Source organism: Trachurus trachurus, assembly GCF_905171665.1.
Source record: "Trachurus trachurus genome assembly, chromosome: 7".
Classification (NCBI taxonomy): Eukaryota; Metazoa; Chordata; class Actinopteri; order Carangiformes; family Carangidae; genus Trachurus; species Trachurus trachurus.
The window spans coordinates 10,852,172-10,870,134 of record NC_139901.1 but is presented as its reverse complement, the minus strand read 5'-3'; the positions used below and the strand labels follow the sequence as shown (position 1 = coordinate 10,870,134).

The window sequence follows — 17,963 nt, the reverse complement described above, 5'->3', positions numbered from 1 at the left end:
AAAACACATGCAAAGCCTTACAAAGCCTTGTAAAGGACAATTAGGACACAGCAAGAACTATATTCCTCAGACACGGTCCACACCACTGTCAACTTTTTTTTATTTGTGTTGCAGCAGTTCAACATTGAGCTATTTGGGGTTATTCCATCCACACAATGCCTTATCCCTTGTATCTTTGGCAATCTGATGAATCCTAATTTCTTGTGCCATGTTAAGTAAGATGTTGTTCCCAGACAACATTTCTGGCAGAGAATGGTAGCTCATAAAAATGCTCTGTGACTCTATATTGCATGTACCCATGTTTCAGTCAGTCTGTTTTGAATGTAAGTAAGTGGAGTGAAATGCACACTCCATCATGTATGAATAAGAAAGAAATAAGCACAAGTGATCATCCTTAAGATAAATTTTTCATCAAAACTTAACACAAACATTTCTAATAAAGTAGCTCAGATAAATACAGTGGGGCCAGGCCGTTAAGTGCTTTAAAAACAAACATTAAAAGTTTAAAATCAATTCTGTAAGGGACAGGGAGCCAGTGAAGGGAGTTAAGAACAGGAGTAATGTGCTCACGTCTATTAGTGTTAGTTAAAAGACGGGCAGCAGGGTTTTGGACAACATTTTAATTTTTTTAAGACGTTAGTTTAGGCGGCAGCTCATTGTTGTTAAGGCGGCCGCCTTAACAGGAAAGCGCTGCGGGAAACCCTGATAACTGAAATATTCCCTTAAGTATCATGGAAGGTTGCCATTGAGTTTTCACAGTAACTAACCCTAACCCCATGTTTAAAAACAAAACTACAATTACAACTTTACCAGTGCTACTTAAGTTGAAATATGTGTGTTTGCATGTGTTTGTGTGTGTTGTGTGTATTAATAGTTACAAATGTTTGTATTAAATTTAGATTTAAAATGTATCTTAAAACTCAGCAATTTCTCTCCTTTCTGCTTTGCTGGAGTGTGTATGTCACTCCGCACCAACCAACAGTGGACCCCTGTCATTCCATATAAACCAAGTGTGGACCTTTTTCTGTAATGTAAAACAGTAAATAAAATACATCCTCATAAATACAGATTCATGATGCAAGTACATTAAAATGACCTAAAACCCTGAGTTTTAATTCAAATATTTTTCCTATAACAACAATGCAGTCAAGGAGTATAAAACTCTTGTAGGGGAAAAAATAATAGACTGTAGATATGTGTGTTGCAGTAGTACACCCTACATTTAAAAATAATTACAACATTATTGGTGCTACTTTATTAGAAATGTTTGTGTTAAGTTTTGATGAAAAATTTATCTTACGGATGATCACTTTTGCTTATTTCTTTCTTATTCATACATGATGGAGTGTGTATTTCACTTCATGCTAACTAAGTGGGCACTTGTATCATTATGCACCAACCAACAGTGGACCCCTGTCATTCTATATAAACCAAGTGTGGACCTTTTTCTAAAACGTAAATCAACAAATAATTCCTATACAGATTTATGACGCAAATACATTAAAATTAATTGAAATCACATGCATTTAAAAAGTAAAAGTCTGACAATAGGTGCCCCCAACAGGGCTTTATCTATATGAGATGTACGTGGCCAAAAAGTAACTTTTTGTGGCTCTGAGCCATCAGGCCATGTCAAACTGTGTTTTCCCATGACAATAATGCAGTTAAGTAGTATAAAACACCAGTACAGTGAAAAATTAATAGACTGTAGAAATGTGTCTGGCAATAGTTTAACATAGGGACTTTGTGAGATTAATCCTCTCAATGAATTATCCCTTGTATCTCTGACAAACTGATGATCTCCCAAACCCTCTGTATTTTCCCCAAAGATAACAAATTGCCGTGCCAATACTTTAATATCAGTTACTCTTTGATGGTTTACTTCTACATAATATATCATCATAGGTTGCCATTGAGTTTTCTGTAATATAAAACAGTAAATAAAATACATCCTTATGAATACAGATTTATGATGCAAGTACATTAAGATTACCCTAAATCCTAAAACCCTCTCTTAAAAAATTAATAGACTGTAGAAATGTGTGTTGCAGTAGTACATCCTACATTTTAAAAATAATTACAACATTATTGGTGCTACTCATTATAAATTTTTGTGTTAAGTTTTGATGAAAGTTTTCTCTTAAAAACTATCACTTCACACTCACATGATGGAGTGTGTATGTCACTCCATGCTAACTAAGTGGGGTCGTGTGTCATTATGCACCAACCAACAGTGGACGCCTGTCATTCCATATAAACCAAGTGTGGACCTTTATCTGCAATGTAAGTCAACTAATAATTCCTATACAGATTGAGAACACATGTATATTGTAAAATTGAAACCCCGTGCTTAAAAAAACTAGACAAGCAACAATAGCAAGGTCAATTATTTTTAATGTTTAATCAGAATTCAACAGAAATGATCTAAATTACCATTTTATTTAAAATTTTGTTATGGGTGATCAATTTTTTCAATATTTTAAAATATCTATTATACCTAATACAGTGTTGAGTATAAACTTAAGACATCCATGAAAACAGAACCTTTATATTTTGTTACAAAGAATAACAAATTATGTTTCAAGGTACTGGTTTGTTCACTAAGGAGCCTGTTTGATAGCCTCTCTACAGTCTGAAAGGCTGCCGGGGCTGCAAGTCGTTCACACTATGGAGGAGTGTAAGAAACGACGTGTGTGAATGAGTCGTTAAAAACCCTGCTCCAGCCTGCCGGGGCACTGCTGAATATGGTATTTTACACACACACACACTCAGGTCCCCTCTTGGCTAAAGTTAAAAAAATTAACCAGAAGGTTTTTCACATGATTTTTAGTTGATTTAAAGCATGTCCAAGAGGGGACCTAAAAAAAGTCCCCTGTTGGCTGCTTAGTCCCCTGTTGGTGAATGTGTAACGACGCCGATGTCCCCTCTTAGATAGGTACAACAGTGCACACACACACACACACACACACACACACAGACACACAGTGAAACAGAAAGAGGGCAGAGAATCATGACTGTAAATGGCAGTAAAACACAGTAGAGAATCTCACATTGAGTTGAAACGAGTTCACATAAATATAAATATATCGTTTTTTAGAATTTTTTGGAGGGGTATCGTCCAGGGCAGGATGCACCTCCAAGGCAATAGTAGAGGTAACACTGGTAGGTGAGCTGAGGTCTATGCAGTAGTTTGTGTTTTTATTAGTTTTTCCTTTTTTTCTACAGTTTAACATCCTCTAACTGCAGCAATCTCCAGTCTGTCAGTGATTAAATTTGATGAAGATTAAAGGTTAAATAAAATTTTGGATCAATGCTTAGTGTGACAAAACAGACTTATTACAGCTAAGAAGAAAGTTTCTTTTTCCAGTATGCGCCTCTGTATGCATCTCTCTATGGTCCCTCTTTGTTCTGTCTTTTCATTTTCATTTCTCCAGTGCCGCTCATTTGCATGGTTTTTTATTTTTGGCTGTAATTAAATCAGTGTTTGCATGTGCCTTTACCATGTGAGCCTGTTTGGCATGGGCTTGTTTTTTGTGCACATATGAATTATGTTTGTCATCTTGACTGCTTCATTTCTGCTTGAAAATAACATATGATCTGCATCGAGTTGGGGGTCTGGCGTGATTTTCTGCGCTGGCACAAACATACAGTGCGCACGGGGAGATCGATTCCCATAGATGGATAAAAGGGTTGGTGAAGAGAGGCAGGTGAAAAGGGAAGGTTTTCAAAGAGGGTTGGGACTTGCTCTTTGAGGGATTTTGGATTTTCTTTTCTTTGTACCAAACATCATATGGTCGAGAGAGAGAGATTGCTCAGACACTTGTGTTTTTGGGTCTGCAGGCTGGTTTGTGCATGAATGTAAAAGCATCTTAAAAAGTCTTTGTGATGCATGTGATTGTTGTGATACATGAATACATTCACTAATGCGTTTCCTGTCATGTCTTTGAATGTGTTCCCCACTGTACATCACGTTAAGGTCAAGTCAAGTTAATATATTGGAAGTTCAAGAAATTATATAATATTAATCAGCAAACTCACTGTGTGAGATATTTATGAAATGAAGAAAATATCATAGATAAATCCCCTCCACTCAACCATGGTGGGAGCCTCTCGGTCTGGTTTTGCTAAAGGTGTCTTTTCCACATGAACAATGTTGCATGATTCACAGTTTGAGCATTTCTACTAACATGAATGGACGTGAGAATCTGCGATTCACAAGATGAGCAGCTGTGTTGGGAAAAAAAACAGGATACTTTCATCATCTGTGAGAGTTCTGTGTTTAAAGTGACATTGAGGACAGTGTATGAGCAAACATTTTAAATAAGAATACATCAGCCCCTCTCATTTCTCCCATCACTATCTTCCTATCCTGATTATTATCTGTAAGCTCCACAGACTTAACTTCCAGCTCTAACTCATAGGATGGGCACCACTGTCATATTGTATGATGTACTCCATGAGAAATTATCACTGGAATTCAAATGAATCTGATGACTTGAAATTGGGGGGGAAAAGGACACTAACAAAGAAAAAAACAGGACTAATACTGTACAACATCGCTGTAGTGAGAAGACACAGCATTACACACTGTATACATTATTTCTATGTGTGTTTTCTCTTGTAGGTTCAGCAACTACAGAAAAAGGACTCACAGCTGAAAGCACTGGATGCCTTCTACAAGGAGCAGTTGGCACAACTGGAGAAGAGGGTACAATATTTATACACACACACACACACACACACACACACACAAAACAATGTTTGCAGACTTGGACGGACTTCACTTTTCAGCACACAAAAAAAGATCCCAAAATACACAAACAAATTAATGTACAATCACAGAAATGCAGGCACAGAGACAAATTCCACACACACAATAATTATTCATATGATTGGTGTATATTCACCTAGCTGCAGCATTATGACAAAGTGTGAATGACTGCTGATGTTACCCGATACCACGAGTACCCTCTCACTCATACGTGTTGATGATTCTAAAAGTGGTCATATAGAACACAACACTATGAAATGAAAATCATTTTAATTTCTCTCTTCAATTTGTACAAAGTATATTTTTTGGCTTTTTGCCTTTTATTTGATAGCACACAGTATAGATACACAGCAAATGGGGAGGCAGAGAGAGGGGGAATGACATGCAGGAAAGGGCCACCCGACGCGGGATTCGAACCGGGGCCGGTTACATGGGGCGGTCACTTTACCCACTGCACCACGCACTGCCCCTGTACAAAGCATTTTAGTTGTTTCTTGCTGTTTTGGTGCTTGTTTGTTTGTTGTTCAATATGACACCATATTCAATACAGCAGCAGTGCTTCCCTTACAGTGTTTTTTAATTGGGGGGGGGGGTCCATTATTTTATTTTTATTATAATCAAAATAACCTATAACAGGTGTTTTTTTGTTGTTGTTGTTTTTTTCTAATTAAATAGAGAGCTAACTCTGAGATGTGCAATTTCAGAGTCTAATGTGTTGCTATAGTTTCATTACATTCATTACAATGCATTTCTCCTCTCCTCTGACGGGCGGGGTTCCCCCCTCCCTCCTCTCTCACCACACACACAAGTGCTGGGGGGAGGGGAGAGAAGAGTGTTGCTGTTACTGTAATATCGCCGTTTTTAAACTCTTACGGCTAAATTCACCCTAAGTGCGTCTTAGCTCTGTGTAGCTCTGTTACTCAGCTCCAAATGCTCTGGACGCTGCCTGCTCTGCTCTGCTCTGCCTGGGGAGTGCGCGCTCGACGGTCGCTGTGGGGGCGCGCTGTTAGTATCGATACTTTTAGAAATCAGTAATGTATCCAGATGCGCTGTTCTAGCATCGATACTTTTGACAACCATACAGAGCTGTGCCACAGGTTGTTGTCTTCTGGGGGGAACTAGTTGTGGCGCATGTACCATTTTAGTAACGGGCATATGAAATGACTGCAATATCTACTTATCATCGTGGAAATAAATTAATGAACGTTTTCCGTACCCCTGGTTGGGAATCACTGTTGTAAGTCATTATTTGCAGTACAACACACCTGTGCAAAAATACATACAGTAAGTACCATTAGAGGACAGTGAGTTATATTAACCTGATATTTTGCTATACCAAGATGAAACCCTCAGATGGGAAAGCTTTTCCACTTTTCTCCTTTCTCTAAAGCAGCTTTACCCTTAGACTATGGTGGGTAGAGTAACTACAAGTAATGCAAGTGTGCTAAAATCAATAAATTGCACATTTCAGCATGCAAACATGTTTGAAGTAAACTGCAAGGTAGTACACACGAAACTCTGTGAAGGGACACGCTGCACAAGGTGTATCTGTTAATGTGATTCAAAGGGGAACAAGGACTGTAGCCAGTATCTCCAGAGGGCCCTTAGAAGCCTCTTCATTCTCTTTCATCTGTCCGTCCAACAGGGAGCGCACAGAAAAGGTGTGGAAGCTGTTAGTCTCGAGTTTGGTCTCAGTCTCACGAGGAGGACCTTCACACAGGCTCTCTGAGGGGCCGAGCTCTCTAGTTCTCAAATGGAGGGTAAAAACTATGACGCCGTGTTTACCGTGCTCAACTCCAGCCCGTCCTGCTGGAGCAGGAGCAGATGGAGACACACGGTGCTGGCGTGACATTGGTGCGCCGTCACCGTGGAGTTACAGCTGCCCCCTGTGGTTCGTCAGCTGGTAGCTGAGGGCAGACTTCAAACTCAATCAGTCATTCAGTCCTTCACGTCTTCACTTCACTGTCACATTTAGTTAGTTGTTTGTTTGTAGTTGCTGTTGTGGAATTAAAAGACAGAAAATCTCCAACCAGTTTGGAATAAGTCTTTGATGTTGGGCCCACCAGTTTTATAAAACTTGTTTCTGTGTGCTTATGCGCATAGAGGTTATGTTTAGTGTCTGCCATAAGCTACAATAAGCGGATAGAGTCACTGACTCGGGCAATAGGCTTTTTTCTGTTTGGTTAAATCTGAAGTTTTTTGAGCTTTTTGAAACTAGGCATGTCCAATCCTGTCCTGTTGCCTCTGCTGAGGATGACAAGGAAAATGGTCTTTCTTTCTTTCTTTCTTTCTTTCTTTCTTTCTTTCTTTCTTTCTTTCTTTCTTTCTTTCTTTCTTTCTTTCTTTCTTTCTTTCTTTCTTTCTTTCTCTGTCTTTTTACTTCCTTCCTTCCTTGCTTCCTTGCCTCCTTCCTGACTGATGTCTATTTTAACTAACAGATGGACAAACACACAGACTCACATCACAGTAGCACAAAATCTGTATTCTAATTACCATACAGTCATCCTAAATAAACATTTATTACGACGGTAAATAGTATACACACATTTTAAGCACACGCTCGCACACACACACACACTCAGATGTCTTGGTGTCAGCTGCCTGGCTGTTTGTGTTAGTCTCATTAGTAACAGGTTGGGTTTGCAGAGGGAGTAGAAGACTGGTAGGCTGGCATACGGGTGGCACAAGCTGTATTTGCTGTTGAGCTTAGGATGTTTGTAGACAGACCTCTATGTGGGTGTGTGTGTGGCGTGTGCATGTCCGTGTGAGACAGAGCGACAGACAGTGTGATTCGCATGCATACTGTATATCCAGGTGCCTGTGTACTGTAAATGTGTGAGTTTATGTGTCTCTCTGCAGGGCTGAGTGTGTTTGCAGACTGTACCAGAAGCCACATAATGCCACGGTTTTAGTCTGTTTGACTGCTCAAAATTTTCTCAATGCTTGAGGTTTAGTTTTTCCGAAACTGCTCAGACGAACTGAACGGAAAACTGAGCTGGGCTTATGTTAATGTTATCTCACCCCTTTGCATTAACATACGTTCCTGGGTTGAGATGTAGCAAAGCACCCTAACAATAGATGTTCGACAAGATGTACCAGGAAATTAAAATAAAGGCTTGTAATTTGAGTTGCAGGATAATACCTTAAAACTTTAGTCACACACTCAGAATAGAGAAAACTGAAAATGGCTACACAGCCAGTGTTAGCATTAACTGATGTTTTACTTCCCAGTCTTGACAAGAGCTTCAGCCATCATTGCATTGCACAAGAGGATATACTGTAATTCACTGTCTGTGCAGAGTTACTTGGGAAGAGACTAGATGCAACTATGACTCTACATTGGGAAAGTTAGGTTAGCTAGTTAGCATTCTTAATTCAGTAAAATTAAACAAGAAAGTTTGATGCTAAACTTTAAACAATTACTATCAGACTGGTAATTAAATGACTCTTTAATTAGAGTTTTTTTTTTTTTTTTTTTTTACACAATAACAATGTTACTGATTGCTTTCTGTGTTTTATAAATTCATGTTTTTGCCTGCTTTACACTTGCTATTTTGAGAGTACAAGTGTGTTTTCACTGACTAATTAAGGCAACATGTAGTGCACTCTGGCTGTCTTTACACTGCACGGTTCAAGTGGCCCAATTCCGATTTTTTTCTCTCAAGTGGCTCAGATCGGATCTGTAGCATGAATGTGTAAACGGGACAAATACGCATGGAATCGGATATTGTCAGATCAGATTCAGGCCCCCGTTATATGTGGAAATAAATCAGATACAAATCGGATCTCTGCCAATGCGTCTGCAGTCTAAACAGACAGATCTGATCTTCCCTGGCAATGCGTGTCATACGTCATCAATGATAATATTAATTCACGTGCTCACGCGTCTCGCTGAACCTCTGTAGTCCGTGATTGACACGTGAGGCTGACCTGGACTACCGTGGCCAGCTGTGGTCAGCTGTGGTCACTGTCGTTACAGTGTTTAATAAACTCGTCGTCCCTGTAAATGAGGGAAACCTCAGTGACCAACGAGTTAAAATAAAGGTTTAAATAAATAAAAAAAATAATTTTTGTGGTGTCCGCGCGTCTGTTTTTTCCCCCCTCACTAGTTCTTGTTTTCATATAGCCACTACAGTAACATTCATTTCTATGCGGATCGATACGAGGGCAAGCGAGGGAGCGCGAGATAAACACCAGATTTCACGTTTTCCTACCGGCAAAAACTGAACCGAGCCGATAAGAAATCAAGAGAGGAAAACCAAACATTGTATACAAATGTGTGAGGCTGTCCCCGTCTTCACGACGTGAGCGACGGAGGATCAAACGGTGGCACAACTGTCACCGTCACTCAGCTGCTCATCTCACAGCAGCTCCGCTCCACGCAGCCACTTCACTAACGTTATTTTGTAACGTTCACTTTGTAAGTGACGTGTTGGATATAGATCTGAACACCAGACTCACCTTTGTTTAAAAATATTCTTATATTATTACGTGACAATTTCCTGAAATCACTAGTTTATTTCCAGCGGGTCGTTTCATGCAGGCACAGCAGGTGTAAATGCAGATTATCAGATATGGATCACTTCTGATAGAACATGTAAATAGACCGTCAAAAAAAACGGATATAGGCAACAAATCGGAATTGGGCATCAAGACCTGCAGTGTAAAGACAGCCTTAGACACTCTGACTCTAGAGTGAAACATTGGACACTTTGCACCCTCAATGGTCCCCATCTTGACTACATACTGTAGCAGAAGAGGAGGGACGACCAACACACCTTTTAAACCGAAGGGAATGGTGCCTAAGGAAGCTGTAGCTGTTTCCATAATGAACAACATACCAGACAAGTTTAACTTGTACTAAATCTTACACAAAATGTTTTTTTTTCACTTAGTACCAATATTCAGTTGTATAGAGGCTATCAGTGTGTTTATTAATTGAGCAGTCTGTGATGACTTGCTACTATGCATGATAATGCAAATTGTTGCTAGTAAACAACAATGATTGCACAACATTTGTGTTGAATTTGAGACAAAACTACCTAAATCGAAATTCATGCTCTACAAAAGTAAGTGCATAGTGTGCACGGTATCTGAAATGAGGCAGAGAATTGGACTTTTATTTTTATTTTTTTTGTCTCTCCCTCTCTTTCCCTCTCTCTCTTTCCCTAATGGCTGCCTTTCTCTCACCCTCTCACACACACTCCTGTCAGAGTAGAGTAGAGTTTGAAGCTGGTGGAATTAGAGCGTACAGAAGGAGATAATAATCCTCCTCCAAGTCTGACAGGTTGCTTGACACACTGTCAGCAGTGGCCTCCACGCAGTGCAGCAGAAATATCAACACACACACACACACACACAAACACATACACACACATTAACACACACAATTTCAAATAATGTCAATGGCATTACCTTTATTCCTGGCCAAACAGGGAGGCAGAGGGCTTATTTAAGATGGCATACACATACACACGCATGCACACACACACTCACACACACACATACACGTACATATTAACATATACATATTGACAACATACTGTATGTGTAGGTGTGACAGAGCCCTCTGATCAAAACCTGAGGATTTTTCTGAAAACTGTATTAAAAACTCCACTTTTCTGCTGTGTTGCACTTTCTTATGGAAATGCTTACACTCTGGGCCCTGTGTAGACTAAGTCAAAGTTTAACGCTTTCATCCTGTGAAAAGCTATCTGCTCAATATGCTGCAGCGAGGGCTTCGAATCAGCTTATTAGTTTAGCTTGTTAGCAATATTTCCACTGGGGCTGCACCCATCTGGAGATGAAGATATGAGTTTTATAATAAGTTAATGTTTCTAAACATTGCAGTCTTGTGGCTAACATTCCAGTCACCTCATTATTTTTGCCGGAAAAAAAGTGCTTGTGTACATTCCTCAACAATAGTAAACATTTCATGAGATCCAACCAGCTACATTTATTTAATTTAAGTATACAGAGTCTCTACTGTAGATAAAGGTGGTGTGAGCCAGAGAAATATGAAAATTAATTCGACACAACCTCTTAAAGGTCCAGCGTGTAAAATGAGGGGAAAGCAAAAAAACAAAAAACGCTCCAGCCGTTTGGAATTCTTTCAACCAGTCACAATCGTTGCGATCGGCGCCATAGCAACGGTGCGCTTGAAAAATATTGCCGGTTGGAAAGTGGATTTGGGTCTGCAGTGTAACGACGGTTGGCAACCGCTGACGGATATTTCTTCTTCTGTTCAGTTCATGACACAGATGTACAGTATAATAGATCCATGGTTCGGTTCCTGTTGTTGTTTGTTGATGTTTCCCTTTACTGGGCAGACTGTGAAAGCTGCAACACGGAGGCAGGACTTCCGCCGGGTGGCTCGTTCCGGCCAATCAGAGGCTAATCGCAGCAACACACTTCCGTCAGGCTAGACTAGGAAAACAGTGATATCTTGCATTCCGATTCTATTATTTCTCTATTCATGGGTTGCAGTGACGTCACGTCGAAGGGACCGCCGCCATATTTGTGTCCGATTTGACAGGTCTCCTCATATGACAGCATGCAAACCGCAGGATGGAAATGACAGTTTCTTGACAAAATGACAGGGTTTCTTACATCCTGTCTGGGTTTATATCTCTATAACAACAGACAAACTCCATATTATCCCACTTATTACACAGTTTATGAATTAATTAATTAATTTGAGACGTAATGTTGATCAAAGTCCTTAGTCCGGTCACTTCTCCGCTGTTTGCTCCTCACCCTCCTCTCGGTCGACTCGTGTATAGTTGTTTTCAACGAGCTTTTGATAATCAATCAGTAGATTGATGAATTATCATGTAAATCTTACGATGTGCGCATTTATGTCGTCCTGTCTGTCATAAGAGACTACGGTTACGGGACACGTTTGTGTCACAGCTGTGTCACTGCGCTGGCCCGTCCGCTCTGTCCGCTCTGATCGCAGGTTTGGTTTCCAGCAGCGGTGAGGGAGGCAGAGAGCCTCCACTCTCCCTCTAACAAGCTACAAGTCATTTTTCTAACATCACAATTAGTCTGAAGCTGGTAAAAATGAAACACAAGGTAAAAATCCTTGATAGTTCTTCTGCCCTGCTCCGCTGATCAGAGCGGCGTCCCTAGCAACGGCCCGTTTTACTTAGCAACGGTCTGTTATACAGAAATAAAAGACCCTAAATGCAGAATCAGTGAGTAATTAATAAGAAAGTAATCAAAATGCAGAATTCAATATATCCATGTTAGGTTAGAAGTTAGGTTAAAAAAAAGTGAACCCCCTCTTTTTGTGAGACTTGTCACAGCCCACGCTGCCACTGATAGATGCCTGCAGTCAACTATTTATTCCGCCTATAACTTTACGTCTTTTGGGATGGAATAAAACTGCAGTCCGGGTTTTTTTTGGCGACTGCTATCACAGTCAACAGCACAATATAATCCTGGCATCTTTCAAATAACGTCAATTTTCGGTATCTTGCTGATTTCCTCCTACTACTCCACTTGTTCTGGTAACGTAACATGCTGTGATCTGTGCCCAGATTGCCCTGATTCGGACACAAATATGGCGGCGCAGAAACACAGTGACGTCATGTGAATCTAATGAATTGATAGCTTTCAGTCACGTCACTTCCCAGGGACCTGGCGGTCAAAAGCAACATTCCAAAATAGCCCCGCAACGGACTTTCTATGGACAAACAACCGAGTAATGACTTAAATCATCTGCCAGGAGCCGAGAAAGAAAGATATAAAAACAACTTTGAAGTTTTGGGCACTTGTGACCCATATTCAACACCAGCTGCTGTATACGAGCTGTTTAAAATGACCAGTTCCCTGCCGAAGCTCGAGTTGGGCGATGTTTACATTTACCTGGTGGAGAATCCATCATCCTCCACCGCTTGCAACCAACCGGCGCGGTGAGGCCGATGTTGTTTAACGTATTTTCAGAGTGTTTTCCATTAGTTCGTAACTTTAACATGACAGGCTTTGTCATAGTGTGCAGTGTTGTGCAGAGTGAGAGTAGTGTGGCGCTGATTGTCCGTAGATTGGAGGAATAAGCCAGGCTCACTCACAGAAGCATATTGGCTGCACTAACATGTGAACTGAGGCTTGATTTGTGAATTTGTGACAAATCTGCGGACGGAAGTGCAGCACAGCTGTTGTTCGGCACGGTAACCAGTTAAATCAGACACCAGTTGGGCCATAACACCGGTATTTTTGAAGCAGCAGGGAGCAGTGTGTGTTTTTCTGCCTTGTCCTAAGCCGCGGACAGCGGGGAAGTGGATTGTTTTGACCGCCAGGGGGGCGTTCCATACGGGCCGTGACGTCACATGAAAACTATCAATTAAATCATTCTATTGTTTATTCATGAACGTGAAACTCTTGAAACGTGCTCTCTGGTACAAACATGGCAGTGCAAGACGGTGACACTCTCTAAACAAGACCATTGCTATATGTATATATAAAAGAAGAATTATAAGGCTATGAAAACCAAACAGATTTTATATTATAGGCTAGCGATTATATTCATTGGTAGTATATTCAGATTTTGCCAATAAACCTTGACAAATATTTAGGGCTGACCCAAAAAATTCGAAGCTTCGAAGCTTCATTCGTTGCCATGGTAATCGATCATGAAAGTCCGTGATCGATTTTTTTTTTTCCCTTTTTGACACCGGTTCTCATAGGCAATTGTTACATTAAAATGAGTAGGCGACTTGGCATCCTGGAAACCTGCCTGATTTTAGAGATATGCAGTGTTTGTTTTGCCATAACATTCATTATTTCCGCTCCCGCCCCCGCCCACGGTCGCCGCCGCCGCCATCCCTAATAGAGAGCCTAAGCGGAAGCAGGAAGTAACAGCGCCATGGGACCTCAACTCTGAAAAACTCGCCATTCAAATGAATGAGACTGAAAATTTTATTTCGTGATCCGATTGAATTGCGCCATGAGAAAAAAACATGTCCTCTACCTGTTTAAAACGTCACGTTTCATGAAGAGAAATCAGCCGTTTATCGTAAAACGGCAACAGAAGAATGTATTTTGTGTGAAGACGCTCTACGGACTACAGATCTGTGTCCCACAAAAAATACGTCACCAACTGACACGGGAAAGGGCGGCATTTGGTGTGTGACGTCACCTACGCGACTTGTAGTCTTTCTGCTTACAGATTCTTCTGAATTTTATTCTACAATAGCTTTACAACAAACTGCTGATTTCTCGGGATGAAACGTGATGTTTTAAACAGGTAGAGGACATATTTTTTTCTCATGGCACAATTCAAACGGATCACGAAATAAAATTTTCAGTCCCGTTCATTTGAATGGCGAGTTTTTCAGAGTTGAGGTCCCATGGTGACCGTTACTTCCTGCTTCCGCTTAGGCTCTCTATATCAAAATCAGATCAAATCCACTAGGATTTGATGCCCCAGAGTGAACAAGTGGATATCAACATGCTGTCTATGTGAGCGAACATAAACAGAGTCGTCAGTCAGTCAGTCAGTCAGTCAGTCAGTCAGTCAGTCAGTCAGTCAGTCAGGTGTTCCATTAGTGACCTTTGTGACCCCCTCAGTGGCTTCAACACTGAAAACAACAGTACAGGAGAATAATGTAAGATATTCACACAAAAGAATAAGTGCTGACAGCAGTACATTTAAGCATATATGACAAATAATATGACACAATGACATATTTCTTGAGGCTCAGGCTCATAATATACACACACATACACACACAGACAGAGCAGGGCCAAAAGTGTGACACCTTAGAAAAGTCCTTACTGTCGCCACTGTCCCGTCAGACCAAAAGGTTAGATGAAGTAGGAGTGTGTGTGGGTTAAAGTACTGCTCTTCCTACTGTTGGATCAAGGAGCAGCATGTGTGTGTATCAAAGCTAGTTTTGCCACCCACCTGTAGAGCAATGTTTGGGATGGCTACAAAAATCTATGCTGCAGCCTTATGTCATGGCACAAAATTTCAGTCGGGGCAGAACAATCTCATCAATTTACATTACTCATATATGGCCTGTGATATCAGGTCCTGTATCTTCGTAAAATAACTTTGTTTTAAATTACTTTGGGCACAACTGGGGTACAAAGCCCAAAACCTGAAAAATCCAGAAAAATATCAAGCATCACTCTACCTGTTTAAAGTGCATCACGTAAACGTCTGACAACTTCGAATCCAACACAGAGCAAAAAAAAAATAGTTGTAGCATCACCGAATATCACTGAAGACTCGACATTTGTCCTATCCAAACACAAAAGATGCAGAGGAATCAAATAGATTAAATTAACTAAAGAATTTTGACTCTTGCCCAAGTATTTTTTAAAAGATTTTTTTTTTTTTTTTAGTTTACTTTACTTTTATTACTTGATACACGATGAGCCTGCCGTTATTATTTAGTAGTTGAATAGTTGTTTTTTTTTGGGTTTTTTTAAAGATAATTGCAAAACCGTAAAGGTGGTCATTCGTCATCTATATTGTAGGTTACTGACTTGTATCCTTTTCAGTGCCTGAGCAGTGGGTTGTCTTTGCAATCAACCTTCCAACTTAGGTGAGTTTTGCTTCTGTGGTTGTAGCTGTAAGAACACATTCAGCAGAGAGAGAAGAATAACAAGGACAGAAACCATAGGACTCCTGCAGCATTTGCTGCCTGCACTCTACCAAATAACTTTGAACGTTCCAATTGGTCTCCCAGCTCTAAATTTAGGAAAATGTTTTCCATCGTTGTAGAAGTGGTCAACATCTGTTGACAGCTGGGAGCACTGACTACAATCATATTCAGTAGGGAAGCACAAATTTGTTTGGCTCTTGAAGGCTGAGGACAGTAAAATATAGCTGTTGCAACCTTTTCACAGTTAACAAGCTTTTTGACACTGCACACACTGTGTGGTTTCCCCTGGTTTTGTGCATTTCTGTTTGTGTTTAGCACATTTCTGAGAACGGTCTTAATAAAAAATCCATCATTGACATTCACATCATTTTTATTCTTTTGTTTGTGCTATGCACAAAGTTTCCCCATCACTTTGATACCTAAGTCTGGTCCGGCAATTATCCATTCTATTAACCACACCCCGCTGTTATCGTTGTATCGTGTATTCAGATGGAAATTATGAGGGAATACAGAGAGGATCTTGGTGTTGGGAATAATTTTTCTATTTAAAGAGGAGAGAGAGCTGTAGGAACTTAATACTGTAAATGAAAACTCGGAAAGAGGGGTCTATGACATGGGGAGTGTAATGAGCAGGTTGGAAAAGAGGTTGTAGGTGGCCTGAGAGTTGTAGTCAAAGCCCAGGCCACTGAAGGAATGATTCAGGTTTTTCAGCACCAGATTCTGTCAATCAGTTGATATGTATTGAATGTTGTCAATTTTGTCCTTGAGGAAGATACTAGTGTGGTTGATGAGATCAATGCAGCATGAATGGGAAAATAAGAAAAAATAGTAGGACCAGAGGAACAGGACCTATTAGTAGAAGGAAAGGTTATAATATACCATATACCATTAACCGCTTGATTATTTCAAAAGAGTGTGATTTTGAACAAGGTGATAAAAGAAAGGAAGATCCATTCAATTTCATTGGGAAGTGGTCTCAGACCTTTGGACCCCACAGCATTTTTGGAGTATAGCTACCAATATTTTGCCATTAGGTTTGAATTTATTCTCAGCAGAAGTTTAATAACAATGTGAAAATTCCATGTCTTTTTTGAAACAAAGAGGCATAATCCTTATTTGATAATGGAAAATCAATATTTATAAATATGCTATGTTTTGGTTATCACAAACAATGTAAAGATGTGAAAAAGTTTTTTGAAAAGGAAGGGTGTAGAAATATGTTGAACAGAAGGAAGACGGGTTTGGTTTCAGTTCAGTGCCAGTGTGAAAAGTAATACAGACAGCTGGATCAGAAGTCCTGCAAACTGCCCTTAATTCACTACTGTCACCACGGCAACCAATGCTGCCACACTTACAGTATTAATAATTTGTCTCTATGAATAAGGTATAGCGAGGTTGATTTTAATTTCATTTTTCCATACTTTTAAATGTACATACTGGAACTGATCCTGGACTGCGAGGCAAAAATTATATAACATGCTCATATCCAGAAAACAAAACAGAACAAATAGCACACTGCTGCTAGTAATGTAGTCCTGTTACAGGAGTAAAATGTTTCCAACCACCATGAAATTACAGGATATGTTCTCACCAAGAAACATCTCCCCTCATTCACTGTTTGTTTATGAATTCACTTAAGACTCGGTGTACAACTACACGGTGTAAAAACAGCTATGCATGTGTTATTGGGCCTACACAGTTTTGTAGACATGACAAGGTGGACTCTAACTAATTTGTTTGCCGCTCTCACTGATTCTATGCTCTGAAAAATGCCTATCATACTGTATGTTGGGGTGGGATTCAAGAACTGGTGTGTCTGAGTCTAATCCCTCCATGTCAAACTCAGATGTCTGTCTTGAAGTGTTTCCCTGGACATCACATCGCGTCCTGGATTGATCTGTAAATTGTAATAAGTGACTTTGACAGTCTGTTGTCTATAGCTGCTTTATACAGAATGAAACATTTCGCCTTCAGTTCATTAAATCCCTGCAGCCATCATCATTCGTACTTACATATTAGGACTGATCGGCCTGACTCATTGGTTTGAATGAATTCATGCTGGCAGCCATTACCTTTTCATTAGATTGGTTGTGCCATGAAATACTAAAACTATGTGTGTTAGATGGTCACTTAGCAAGATAACTAACTACTGGTGTGTCACTGTGACCAGACACTTGCTATGCGTAGTCCAGAGAGGACCATCACCTGCCACAATAAACCAAACACCACTGCCTTTGTACCTTTTCTACCAAAGTAGTCAGGGCAAATGATTTTACCCAGTTCACAAATCTCCCCCTCCCCCCTCTGCCTCCCCCTCTCTGTATTCCATTCTCTCTTACCTTCCTGCCGTCTGCCGTCTGCTGCCTCTCCTTTTTTTTTTATTCTTCTCCTACCTCCCTTCAAGCTTTTTCTCCTCCCTCCCCAGCTGGACAGTATGCTGGTTAAATATTTGGGGGGGGATACTGGGTGCTGGAAGGCCTAATCTAGGAGGATCAGTATAGGAGAGGCTGCAGTTGTTGGGGATTAGCTGCTTGTTTTATCATAATACCACTGCCTGCTTGCTTTGGGTGGGTGCTCAC

The 17,963-nt window shown here is 40.3% G+C and overlaps 1 protein-coding gene across 1 annotated transcript in view; it reads left to right on the top strand.

Moving 5' to 3' along the window:
- LOC310989184 (MICOS complex subunit mic25a-like) overlaps positions 1 to 17,963 on the top strand; it is a 97,588-nt gene that overhangs the window by 33,603 nt on the left and 46,022 nt on the right. The window contains exon 5 of the mRNA XM_083976152.1: positions 4,625 to 4,708. Within this exon, the coding sequence (XP_083832278.1) occupies positions 4,625 to 4,708 (84 nt within the window). The remainder of the gene's footprint in view (positions 1 to 4,624; positions 4,709 to 17,963) is intronic.